Source organism: Tachysurus vachellii, chromosome 26 (genome assembly GCF_030014155.1).
Source record: "Tachysurus vachellii isolate PV-2020 chromosome 26, HZAU_Pvac_v1, whole genome shotgun sequence".
Lineage (NCBI taxonomy): Eukaryota > Metazoa > Chordata > Actinopteri > Siluriformes > Bagridae > Tachysurus > Tachysurus vachellii.
Window position 1 is genome coordinate 12736850 of NC_083485.1, and position 12500 is coordinate 12749349.

The window sequence follows — 12500 nt, forward strand, 5'->3', positions numbered from 1 at the left end:
ACACACACACACTCCAGACTGACCTCGAATCTTGTGTTCACTTGCCAGCTTCCGCATCACGGTGTACTGCCAAGTAGAGGCCATAATTCAGGGAGGCGCTCCCCCTTCGTGTGTTTGTGTGTGTGTGTGTGTGTGTGTGTGTGTGTTCATGTGTGTAGGGGGAAGTGCGTGAAGACACAGTCTCAGCCTTGTCCAAGTCTTCTAATTAGGACAGGCTATCTGGCTTCCCGTCCCCAAAAGGGTGTCCTACTCCAAATTCACTACAAACTGCAAAGTGCATTATGGGTATTCTCTTCCGTCTAGTGTGCACAAATTAGTGCACGGTGTGTTATACTTACCGGTGACTTTATTAGTATCAGCTGTACACCTGCTCATTTGGGCAATTATCTAATCAGGCAGCAGTACAGTGGATGAAGCCATGCAGAGACACGTCAAATGCTTCAGTTCATTTTCACATCAAAGAAATTGAACAGCTTTGACTGGAGCGTTGTTGAGTCTTTCAGTACACATCTGAATTCAGTGCTGATCTGAAAACTGGGATTTTTACACAAAGTCTCTAGAGATTAAGCAGAAGGGCAGGAAAAACAAACGAACAAATAAAAACACCCAGTAAGCAGTAGTTCTGTGGGTGGAAGCACATTGTTGAGGAGAAAGATCAGAGTAGAACGGCCAGACTGGTTCGAGATGAAAGGAAGGCTCGAATAACCACTCGTTACAACCGTAGTGAGCAGTAACGCATCTCTGAATGAATGAGGTACAGTATATTAAATTCATCTGTCTAATGATGAGTTTGAGGCAACTCTGTGCTGTTTATTTTCTGTATAAGTGTACTAGCATTTTATTAAGTATTTTATATAAATGATGATGTCTGATGCCTGGTGCTTTGTGTGAACACCAGTGTAGCCTGGCAGTACCAGTGGAACCATGGCTTCAAATCAAGACACTAAATACTCACTAGTCACCAGTGAGGAGCGATTTGAGACTGAGAAGAACTCTTCATACAAATTTAGATATGTTGAGCATCACATTGGAGAATCTCACTGTGCTGGTTGTCCTTTGTCTTTCATATACTCGACTCACACAACTTTTAATTCTTAGCTACATTTATTCCAGGTGAAAAATGGAAGACAGGCCACGGTATTAAATTGTCCCAGTATTTTCCTTAAGATTTTCCTATGATTTTAGTTACTTCCAACTCAGATGAAACAAGGAAGCACATTCCCACAAGCCAAGTGAGCGACTGTGGGCACATTCAGTCCTGCGAGCCCTAGCTTTCACTTGAGACTCTAAGCCTTTTCTCCCCAACTGTCACGAACGCGGGGGTAAAAACGGACCCAAACGCAGGACAGCTTAACAAAAACTGGATTTATTAACTAAAAAAACACTAAACAGGACAAAGACAAACCAGACGAAGACAACAGAGGATTCCGCGCTGCACAAGGCAACGCGGCTCAACTGAATAGTACAAATAAACACTCAGACATGAGGGACAGGTGTGCAGAGGCGGGGAGGAAACGACAAGGGTGGGGCAGACACGTGAACACCGTACATAAACAAAAAGGCACATGGCCAAAGTCCGGGCAGAGTCTTGACACCAACATGACAAAGTTCCTACTTTCACAGAAACTCATCACAGAATGTCTGACACTAAGACACATCTGACAACCAAAACTCCCAAAACCATAACATCCACAACACAAAATTCTCAATGAACACCAGAATTTCCTCAAAGTGATGTTTGATTTTTCAGATGACCCACAATACAAATATCAGCTTTCGTTCTGACTAACCTGACTTTGAGCTAGTACAATAATAATAATAATAATAATAATAATAATAATAATAATAACACAGCGCATGCGATGTAGCTTTATTGGTAGCTTTACTGATACTATGCCTGATAGAGCGTCTGCAAACCTCCCAAATAAACCTCGTCCTAATCATCGTTCAATCTGAGCAGTCATTAACAGCTTGAAGTGTTTATTATTATTATCAATTTATAAATGTTATAAAATAAAATATTTAGATTATATATTATTAATTATGGAACAATACACTTCAGGGACATTGCTGTTAATGATTAGTGTTGGGATGGTGTGATCTTTCCTCTTTATTATCTTGATTATGTTTTTGTTAAAACATAGCCATTATTTTAACACAGCACAAATCGTTGAAGTCTTTAAACCTTTCAGTGTTTTACTAATTAATGGCTACTTTCTAAGACGATTTTAATTCCACCACGTGTTTGTTCTTGTGAAACCATTTAAATAAATAGGACAGAACTCTTGATTTCATCTGTGAATTCAAATGTGTATGAAAATGTTGTTACGCAGGTAAACGCTGCGAACTCTGAAGGTCATGCCACAAAGTGTAGAAAAAGCTTTTAGTCTCGCAATATGATAATTAAAACAAATATTTTTTTCTATCTAATTTTGAAGTGTTTAGTTGAAATGCCTTTTGGATTAAAGTTTTGGTTTGTAATCCTTCGATTTGTGCCTGAGTTTCGGTGTTAGTGACTATACAGTTCTCACGTGGACATTTGTGACGTCAGTGAAAGCATCACATTTGCTTACACGCCCAGTCCTTATGTTGCAGGTCCATGACAGTTCAGCGATACCACAGCGCACGCATCCACACAGCTTCTACATTACGACCTAACGTCCTGTTCCTGTTATGGTGTGTGGTGGTCTAGGAAAACCCACTGGATGTTGATGCTGGTTAAGTAGCCTGACGCTTTAAAAAAAAACATGGCTATAAAAATACCAGAAAGCTATGAATGAGGGCGGCTTAAAACAGAGCTGGTGGTCAGGTTTATGATTTGTGGAGTATCTTGTTTATTAGACGTTAATTAAAGACGAAAATCAGTAAATAGCAGTCAGTGTCTAATTGTTGGCTGTAGAATCTGAATGTCATCACGAGACATCTGAGCATTTCAGTATATGAGCATAGTAGGTGACCTGAGATTAATATCGATGCATAAACCCTCATGAATGTACACTGTATGATATATTATAATATAAGTAAGAAATATTATCTTCACATTGCAGGAAATGACTTTTCACCATGTAAAGGGTTTTCTGTAGCTGCTACTGTACATGGAAATATATTAGCAATAAGGTAGTTTTTGTCTAAGATCAAATTACGATGAATACGACGAACACATCGGATTAAAAGTATACTCCCTACTCAAACTAATGTCCACAGAAGAGCACACGATCACATAAAACAACAATTGTACATTAACCTTAGAAATGATCTTTTTTCACCGCACTTAACACATCCTCGCCTTACTAACACCAGCTGGTGTGTTAGCTTGTTAGCTCCTTGCCTCCATACGCTTCCAATGCGTGTTTACAGTTGAAGCTTCGTGGAGATTAGAGCGGATTTAGGACAGGACATGCATACTGAGATCAACAGCATGGTTCAGGATGCGTAACACACGTGTAACAGGAGGGTCACGAGATTGCCTTTATGTACTGAAATTAGCTTAAGGATATTCTTTCTCTCATCAGTTTATGGGCAAATCCAGTAAGGATGTAGACTATATATATAAAGTTGGGACTGCTGGATAGTGTAGATAAAGGAGGCATAGTTCAGTGTACTGTAGGTAATGATTTTAATATATCTGGAAAACAAGTCTGTAATTGTTAGATACTGGGCTTGGGTTCAAAACTGATACTATTCAAAATGCATGAGCTGTAACACGAATTATAGCAATAAGGAAGCGCAAAATAATCTAGTAGGGGATTTTGAATCTGATTGGATTGCTTTCTAATCCCTGTGTTACTTTCATTTATAGATCTTCTAGTTTGTTAAAGGTTAACATTCAGCCCCGACTCTTACAACTTCAAATGACAAGACAGAATAGAAGGATGTGAAGTAAGTACAATCGTAAGTGCTTCATTAAGGAAGATCATAAATCAGAGAAATAAAAAGAGGTGTAGTGTTATCCTGATTGTTTTAGTGTAAGGCTGGTTTCTGCCCTGACATGTCATCTCAGTGGCAGACTATATTTTGGGACATGTGGTTTGCCTGAGGCCTGCTTTTGGTTATAACCAACCAGGTTATTTTTATGTGTCCTCCATAGTCGGGGTATAAAATGTCATGTCATTGTTGTAAATATGAAGAAAGATTTAATGCTAATTTTTCCCTGTTTGAGTCTTTTTTGTGCATTAATCTCACACCCAAACTGTCTTTATTTACATGGCTAGCCATTTTAGTTTTGCACTGTGTTTAATGCATGAATAAAGCAATAAAGAAACAATTCACAATTTAGAGGTCATATCCTGACCTGTACATTTAACACGTTTGTTCTTGAGGTTATCACACTAATGATTACCTTCTCTTTTTTTATTTTTGAGATAAAGCATATATACACTCCGGGATCAGCGTTTGGAGTCAAACTACTGTACAAATATTTCAGGGCATCATTTATATAATATTTGAACATTCTGTGCTTTGCTTTTAATAAATTATACACTAGTCAGGTGTTGAGTTATACAAGGCCAGCTTTGCATTGTATTTTTAATTTTATTTAATTTTCCAAGCATTGCCATACAGGTTTCTTGTGACAGCTGGTGTTTTTTTTTTTGTTTGTTTTGTTTTTTTTTTTGTTTTTTTTTTTCTTTTTTTAAAAAAGAAACAAACTATAAGCTGGAAACGTTGTCCTGGAAAAGTAGTTAAAAATTCATTTCCGTTCTTCAGACCATGAAATTATTAAAAGCATTTATGCTTTGGAAATGCTGTCGAATTCAGCAAAGCAAACAAACAAACAAAACAAAAAAACATATAACCCCAAAAAAAAATATTGAATTAAATATGTCGTTAAAATATGAAAAAGGATTAAATAAAGTATTAAAATTTTATTTGAGCTCATTGTTAATATACACTGCTAGTAAAAGTTTTACGTTTTAGAAGTGTAACGATATAACCAGTGTTTAAGTACATTGAGAAATGTCTGTCTATTGTGCTAGAAAAAATACACAATTAAATACACATAATTATATCATTTCAAATCCAGTTAAATTCTCAGACTGCCTAGTTATAAGGCAAAAGGCTGCACATACGAGTTATTAGAAAAGACACATGTTCATCATTCAAACAAGAGTTAAAACTGTTCTAGGAGATTTTCTTGTTTCTAGGTGACATGACAAGATTCTTTTGTTTATGTTTGTTTTTCGTGTAAGTACTGAAAATCTAAGCCCTATAATCTAAGCACCAACAGGAAGTAACTTGTTTTGTGGATGTTCCATAACATTAAATATAACAGTAAATGGATAAAAAGAATCCTTTCTGGTTCTTTAGTTTAAAGAAATTTAAAGTTTAACGATTTTTTTTTATTTATTGATCAAAAATTGGGAATGCATGATAACATTTAAACACTTCAGCTATGTTATTGAGTATCTGAAATGTACTGTAACAGTCTGTCATCGATTATTTTCCTATAACAGCACACCCTGAACAGTTTTATTATCCCCGTATGTGATACTTTATTCATTACTCTGTCTTGTACAACAAGCCCAGAAAGTGACACTGTCGATTTTTTTCTTTCCTCCACAGCTGAAGATCTCTTTTAATGAGTCGAGCCTGCAGAGCACTTTCGAGTACCCATCCGAGAGCAGCCTCTGGGACAGCGATGAAGAGGAAGGAGGAGGAGGAGGAGAGGAAGAAGGAGGAGTCGGTGTGGAAAGGATCCACATCCCCCGGCCGAGTTACACCTCCAGCCCGACCGGTCACAGCCCCAACAGCACTGGTGAGATGGCAAGGAAATGAACATAATACGAGGAAGAGAGAGAGAAAGGGAGGGATAGATAGCTGGATGGATGGGCAAACAGGCCCGGAAATAGATTCAGCCTGGGTTAATGATACACTTTCTACTCATGTGGCTCAGAAGGAATTACTGTTTGGGGAAATGCACACTGATTCAGGGTCAGTGTTCGTGGTAGCTAAATTTAGGAACAGCAGCAATACGAGTGTAATGAAATACTCTTACTGCTCAGTCCTGACACCTGCTGGTCAAACGTGGTGAGAAAATAAAAATACCAGGGAAAATTTTTCATTTCTTTAAAACGCATTACAAGTTTATACATTACACGTTAAAGAGCCAGGAGACGAAAATGCTTTCTTTTTGTGATAACACTAGTGTGGTCACATTAGCCGAGGGAGAAAAAACTAATATCCGTGAACATTTATTAGTTTGATAATTAAATGGTTAAGGTTCAGCAGTGCATCTTGGTGAGGTCTTACCGACAGCATTTAATTCAAACCAAAAAACTCCACTAAACGTCCGCTTTTGTTGTCTGTACATTATGTATCATTTCTCTTCCATTGGCAGGAAAAACACTATATTAAATAATCTACCCTATTCTCATTCATTACCCATGACCGTATGTGACATTCGTTGTTTTAGTCACTGCTAATGAGCAATCTAAGAAGAGTGTCATCATCTGAATCCCCTGTTCAGTATTGTTAAGATAGTGTGATGACCGGGGTGCCAAAACTTACTATTTCTGCCCCTTGTTTCATGTTAAGTCATGTTTACTAGGATGTTAATTCTGTAAACGTCATGCTTCTGCCGTTAGATCTGTCCAGCTACACTCCAAAGCACTCTGCGGACTTTACTGCCTGGCAGGAAAAGAAGCTCAGTGACTCTACAGACTCGGGAGATGCAAATTCTCAACCTGACGACATGTCAGACGAGGTGATGGTGAGTCACCTGTTTATTCAGTGTTCTGGAAAAGTTCAGAAACATTTGAAAGATTTTCATTTTGTGTGCGAGTGTGGAAGTAAATCTGTTGACGTGTACACTCACCATCCAGTTTATTAGGAACACTGTACATTCATGCAGTAGTTTAATCAGCCAATCATGTAGCAGCAAAAAAATCATGCCCTTAAAGAGTCAGCAAACTTTATAAATCTGTTTATAGTTACATTTAACATTGTGGATCATCTCAGAGACAAGCTAGTTCCCATATTTATTATATAGATATTATAGCAGCTATAAACAGAACTCTTTCTTTATGCTAATGAGACCAAAACACTTCTCGATACTGAGAAAACACAAAGTGTAAACTCCATCTTGAAGACTTTATTGCTGTGGAAAACTCCTCCTGTAAATATTAAATAAACATCTTCGTATGATCATCTTGTTTTTTTTTTTAAATCCATTTATTATCTGTTTTATTGTGTAGAGCATCTGGCATGCATATGAGCTGTTGCTATAGAAACAACATTATTGTAATACTATTAGAGAGACTTAGGTCGAAACGTAAAAACCAAACGAGCACAAATAATTTCCACACACAAAATCGGCTTCAGCTCCTTTGTAGCAAACTATGTTCGTGGCAGTTTTTTTTAGAAATTATTTTCTAGAATTTATTGCAAAGACCAGCAAAACCCGTCATTATTCTGACTAAAAATCTAAAAGTTCATTTTATTCTTTTTCCCCCTGTTTAATAGTTGACGCCAGCAGACAGCTCCTCTCTCTCCGACTTCAGCAGCGAACCAGCTCTATACTTCTAAACTTCCACAGAACCCTGAAACACACAGGACCAACCACCAGCCTGGACAACTCACAACCACACACACACACACACAAATCACAGATAGAGACGAGAAACTCCAGTTGCATTCACACAAATGAACGTCTTTCCGTTCCATCTCTGCTGAGGTGTTTCAGCCAACCTGTACGGTTGATTTTATTTGCTTTTGACTTTCTGTCTCCATGTGTTTTATGTACTGAAAGAGACTGTTGAAGACAAAAACATTTTTAAGGCTCAAATTTAGCCTTTCTGTCCCTCACTTTTGGGATGTGTGTAGCATTGTTCACCTCATGAAAGTGACCAAATTTCCTACACATGGAGGAAGAAGCTTGGACTCAGCTGATGTACATAATAAGGCTGACATGGATAAGGAGAAAAAAGGAAAGAGACAGTACATATAGCAGTACATAACAAACGAAAGGGTGCCACATTTCTTGTTCCTTTTGTTCTTGGTCCACCGCTTTTACTGTTCTATATATGTTTCATGTTTCCTGGATGTCTGTGTTGTGCAACTTGTCCAATACGAAGCTCCTATTCTATGACCTCGTACATTCAGTTTGCTCATTTGAGTCAGATTTGTGTTGTGTTTGATGTTTTTAAGCAAGCAGCTCTAAAGCCTGAGTTATGCTTTAATCTGAACTGGCAGGGTGGGACACACAACACAAAACGTGATAGGTGAAAGAGCACAGTGCTTGTTTTTACTGCGGCCTCAAAGATTGCACGAAGTAACTTTTGTCATTTTGGGGAATTTCCTAAACAGGTTAGTTGTATCATATCACAAAAAAAAAGAAAGAGTAAATTTTAGCAAAGCTGATCTCTGACACTACACTGTGATAAATAATGCCTAACTTGACTCACTGTAACGACTTATTGTATGAACTGACTCTTTTTATTGAATCAGTTGAACCATTTCTGTCTTCAGTCTGTCTGGGACAAAAGACACTGGTTTACGAATAAACCAAGACCTCGTGTAAACTAATATTCTAAAAAGTTGCAGAATTTCCAGTTCATTTTATGGTACGCGTATGTCAGTCCAAATGAATCAAAATGAGCCAAATTGAGTTAAGCGTGAACGCAGATCGAACACCGAATAACTGAATGAACCGAATAACTTCATCTTCAGCTATGTTTGAATATAAGAAACTGAAAAATTGTACAGAGCCGTTACAAGGCGCAAGAGTACAAGTGTGCTGTTAGTACAGCAGTTTGTTGGAAAGCTTATACTAACCATACAACTTTCACAGAACCGGTTTTATAAATCTATAAACGTGGACTATAATGAGAAAACTCAGTAAATTGTACTTTCACTCAATACCGAACGAGTTTGGTGTCTACGAGCCAATCACTGAGGAAGAGGGCGGGAACTTCTTGCGAGCGATTTTTACAAACTGCCAATAAACCGTATTCCGTTTGAAGCATAACTCAGACTTTATGAAAGGACTGAAAGTTTTCAAAGAACACAAAGCAGCACTTTAGATACACAGCTATTATTACATAAACAACCAGCTCTGATCAATTTATAACACTGTGACAGTGAAGTAACGTCGTTTGGAACACCACAGTATTGTTCACCGATGCCAACAGACGTTTTCTCTGGTTTTAGACGTCATTTTTACGTGTAGTGACATCACGATATACGGTTATATACGCAAGTTACGAGCTTATATTTGTTGTCCTGCTCACCAGGTGACTTTCTGAACTCAAAATTCTTTCACATTCCAGTGAGCAAAAATTAACAGCTATTTCATACATGTTCATAAATGAGACGGTGTGTATGTGTGTGTGTGTGTGTGAGGACAAAAAGACTGGACACACAGTGCCAACTGACGTCTGTGTGTAAGAGATTTTCATTAGTCTTGATATGCTTCTTTGGCCAGTATTGATGCAGAAATTCTACATTCTTGAAACACACTTTCATTATTTATTTCACAAATTATACATTTTATTATTTTAGGTCTTTTATTACCTTTTTAGGAATTTATCTGTAGCATTAAGGTGCTTTATTTAAAACAAAAAAAAGATGAAACCTTTATTCATTTGCACTGTTCTTTTTCCTTTGCTTTATATTGCACCTTGTGTAGTTTTGCTTAAACAATTGAGAAGGTTGGGGAAGTGCTGCCGTCATGGATGGACTAATTTGGGGAAATTGCAGTTTTAATGAACTGTTGAATAGTAATGTTTCTCTAGTTCAAACAGGAAAAAAGTTGCCATAGCTGTCAGATATTTTGCATCAAAGCTTCGTTCCACTAACAGCTTGATAAGTAAAAGAAAATATATAGCGAGTCTGAAAAATGTTAGCTAAAATGTTAACAGTAGATAGTTTAGGGGTCTTGAGAGAAAAGGTTAGGACCCTGTGCCTTTACATATGAGGAATAAAAAAAAAATTTAAAAAAAAGGCCATCCACTTCTCCACATCTTCCTGTTTTATTTTCATAGTGGAAACAGGTTGCTGTTCGTACTGTATGTTAAATTTTATTTTCTTGTATTTCTGTCCTGGGATGAATTTATGTGTACAAATTGAGTCATTGATTTTGAAGGAGATTAAAAAAACAACAACTGTTAAACATGCAAATGTTCAATAAATCGAAGGCGGTTAATGGGGTCGGCTGTGACAATTTTTGATGGTCATGAAACAAAAGAACATCACAAGAAATAACCTTCCCATTTTAATTCAGTGTATGGTCATAAAAGTAAATACAATATTAAAATATCAAGATATGAAAGCTATTTAAAATGCTGTACGGTATCTGAGCATTTCAGCCATACAGCTACAGAGGTAAATGGTCTCTGTTGCTCCATGGCTAGTTGGATTTGGTGAGGTTTCTGGTCTCCTTCTTCAAATCACTTAATAGAGTTTCAGAACTTTCTAGAATCTTTGAGAGGGGAAAAAAAGGAATTAGCGTTTATACAAAGCAAGCAAATGCAAAAGAAAAAAAAAACTAGGAACATTTTAAAAAGACAGAGGGGTATGTGCATTAATAATAAAGTGCCTCCATGTTATTCATTCATTCATTCATTCATTCATTCATTCATTCATTCATTCATTCATTTAATGACCTAAACAGAGGCTTGTATTATACTGACTTTTTTGTAATTAACAATTAAAGTTTTTTAAAGACATTAATTTTCCAACACAGAAAAACAAGAGTTTCAACCCAAATATCAGGTTAAGGGAGGTAAGATAGACAGATAGAGACAGACAGATAGAACTTTATTGTTATTGCATAGTAGAGGTACCTAGCAACGAAATGCCGTTTAACATCAACCAGAAGTGCAAATAGTACAAATAAATAATAAAACAAAGGAACAAGTGCAGATAAATATGTCAGTATCTGTAAAACAATAAATAAAGTTACGGCAGGTCGTATGTGCATAAGTATAGTATGTGCAAAATAGGGGTGTAATATAAACTGTGTAGTCAGGAACTGCTTGTTGGCGGTAATGAGTAATGTTCAGAGTAATGTGCAATAAACACTAAAGAAGAAATAATTAACAATATTTTTGTAATAGAATTCTTTTACAAATCCTTCATCAGTGTGCACGGATCCACACTTCCAGAAAAATCTACCAGAAATAGAAGGCCATCTGTATACCTTCAGGAAACTCATTTCAACAAACAATTTGAGACAAACTTATTCTGATCTCTTTAGGATGGACAGTAGGTGAACTGGGACGCAGGGACACTGTCTTCCACCCCACCTGTCATGGTTGTGTTGTTTTTTAATCAGCCACGTGTGGGAGTGTGTGTCTACTTCATTAGCTGAGATTATGTGTACTACCCAGAGGCTGAATGAAAGCTGTCAACTTGTACAGCAACATTCGCATTTAACTTCATTAATTCTGGATTGAGCTTTATGATCTAAAGCACAAATCAAAAGTGTTCTTAAAGATCTACAGTGCAAAAGAATCTCCAAAGATGAAAAGAGAAAAAGAATAAAGAATTAGACTTGTGCCATACTTTCATATACCCAGCTTCTGTCTCAGCGATGGTCCTATCAAGCTCATTGCGTGTAGTAAGGCGGCGGTCCAGACTCTCGGACACACGATTTAACTTCTCCGTAAGCATACGGACGTCATGCTGAAGATGAGTCTTCTCCTCTTCCTCCCGCTGAATCTGCCTATTCATCTCATCTCTTTTAAAGGTCAGCTGCTCTATACCTGAGGAAACAGAAGTGAAGTTCTTGCCGTGTTGTAGCTTTGAAAGAAAATAAAACATGGCGGCTTAAGTTGTTTGAAGAAAAGCATCAAAAACAGTGGTGCACTGGTGTAATACCATCATAAAGCTGATTATAGGTGTTGTATTTTTATTTATTTAAATATGACAGATCAAAATACTTTCCACTTGGAGTTGTGGAATGACAAAAAAGCTAAAAAAAAAAAATTTAGATCAAAGAATGCCTCAAGTGCAGAGTTTTCCAAAACGAGCTCCAAAATCTGACGATGCTAACGTTATATAATTATTATTACTAGTAGACAAAGGTGTGTAAGTTAGTTCTGCAAATCTATTCAACTCTTTTATATTACATTTTACCCCTGTTCAGTTCATGCAGATTTAATGAATCTAGCTTAATCCTACCTAGCTTTTCTAAAATACCATGCATATTTTGATTATTAATCAAATAAACGTGTGTGTGTTTTGTGTTTAATCATTACACACTGGAAGCAGCTGATGGGATGTCACAAAATTTTCTGCTTAATTGTATAAATTGCTATCAAACTTTATACAGATATTTAGTGTTTTTCTAAAAATTACAAAATACAAACAAACTAAAAAATATATGTATACAAAACAATTCCAAATTTTGATCATTTTTAATCATTTTTCATAATCTATAATAACATTTATTATATATTTTTCTTATAATTCTATTTAAGGTCTCAAATAAAGTACATTAAAAATAATTATAAGTAAATTAAGCTCTGTTGAATCAGATTTTGCAATTGTTATTTTAAAAAAAC

At 36.6% G+C, this 12500-nt stretch overlaps 2 protein-coding genes across 3 annotated transcripts in view; one reads left to right on the forward strand and one right to left on the reverse strand.

The window, feature by feature from the left end:
- tprn (taperin) overlaps nucleotides 1-10138 on the forward strand; it is a 21807-nt gene extending 11669 nt beyond the window's left edge. Inside the window, exons 2-4 of one of the 2 annotated variants that reach the window (XM_060862811.1) lie at nucleotides 5560-5752; nucleotides 6582-6706; nucleotides 7459-10138. In XM_060862811.1, coding sequence (XP_060718794.1) covers nucleotides 5560-5752; nucleotides 6582-6706; nucleotides 7459-7521 — 381 coding nt within the window. In that variant the 3' untranslated portion in view covers nucleotides 7522-10138. Of the gene's footprint in view, nucleotides 1-3799; nucleotides 3880-5559; nucleotides 5753-6581; nucleotides 6707-7458 lie in introns of those variants that run through there. The other variant, XR_009647839.1, reaches the window with a different exon arrangement.
- A 204-nt stretch (nucleotides 10139-10342) lies between these two features.
- LOC132841320 (microtubule nucleation factor SSNA1-like) overlaps nucleotides 10343-12500 on the reverse strand; it is a 2707-nt gene continuing 549 nt past the window's right edge. The window contains exons 2-3 of the mRNA XM_060863622.1: nucleotides 11500-11699; nucleotides 10343-10414 (exon numbers count right to left, since the gene is read on the reverse strand). Of these exons, the coding sequence (XP_060719605.1) occupies nucleotides 10343-10414; nucleotides 11500-11699 (272 nt within the window). The remainder of the gene's footprint in view (nucleotides 10415-11499; nucleotides 11700-12500) is intronic.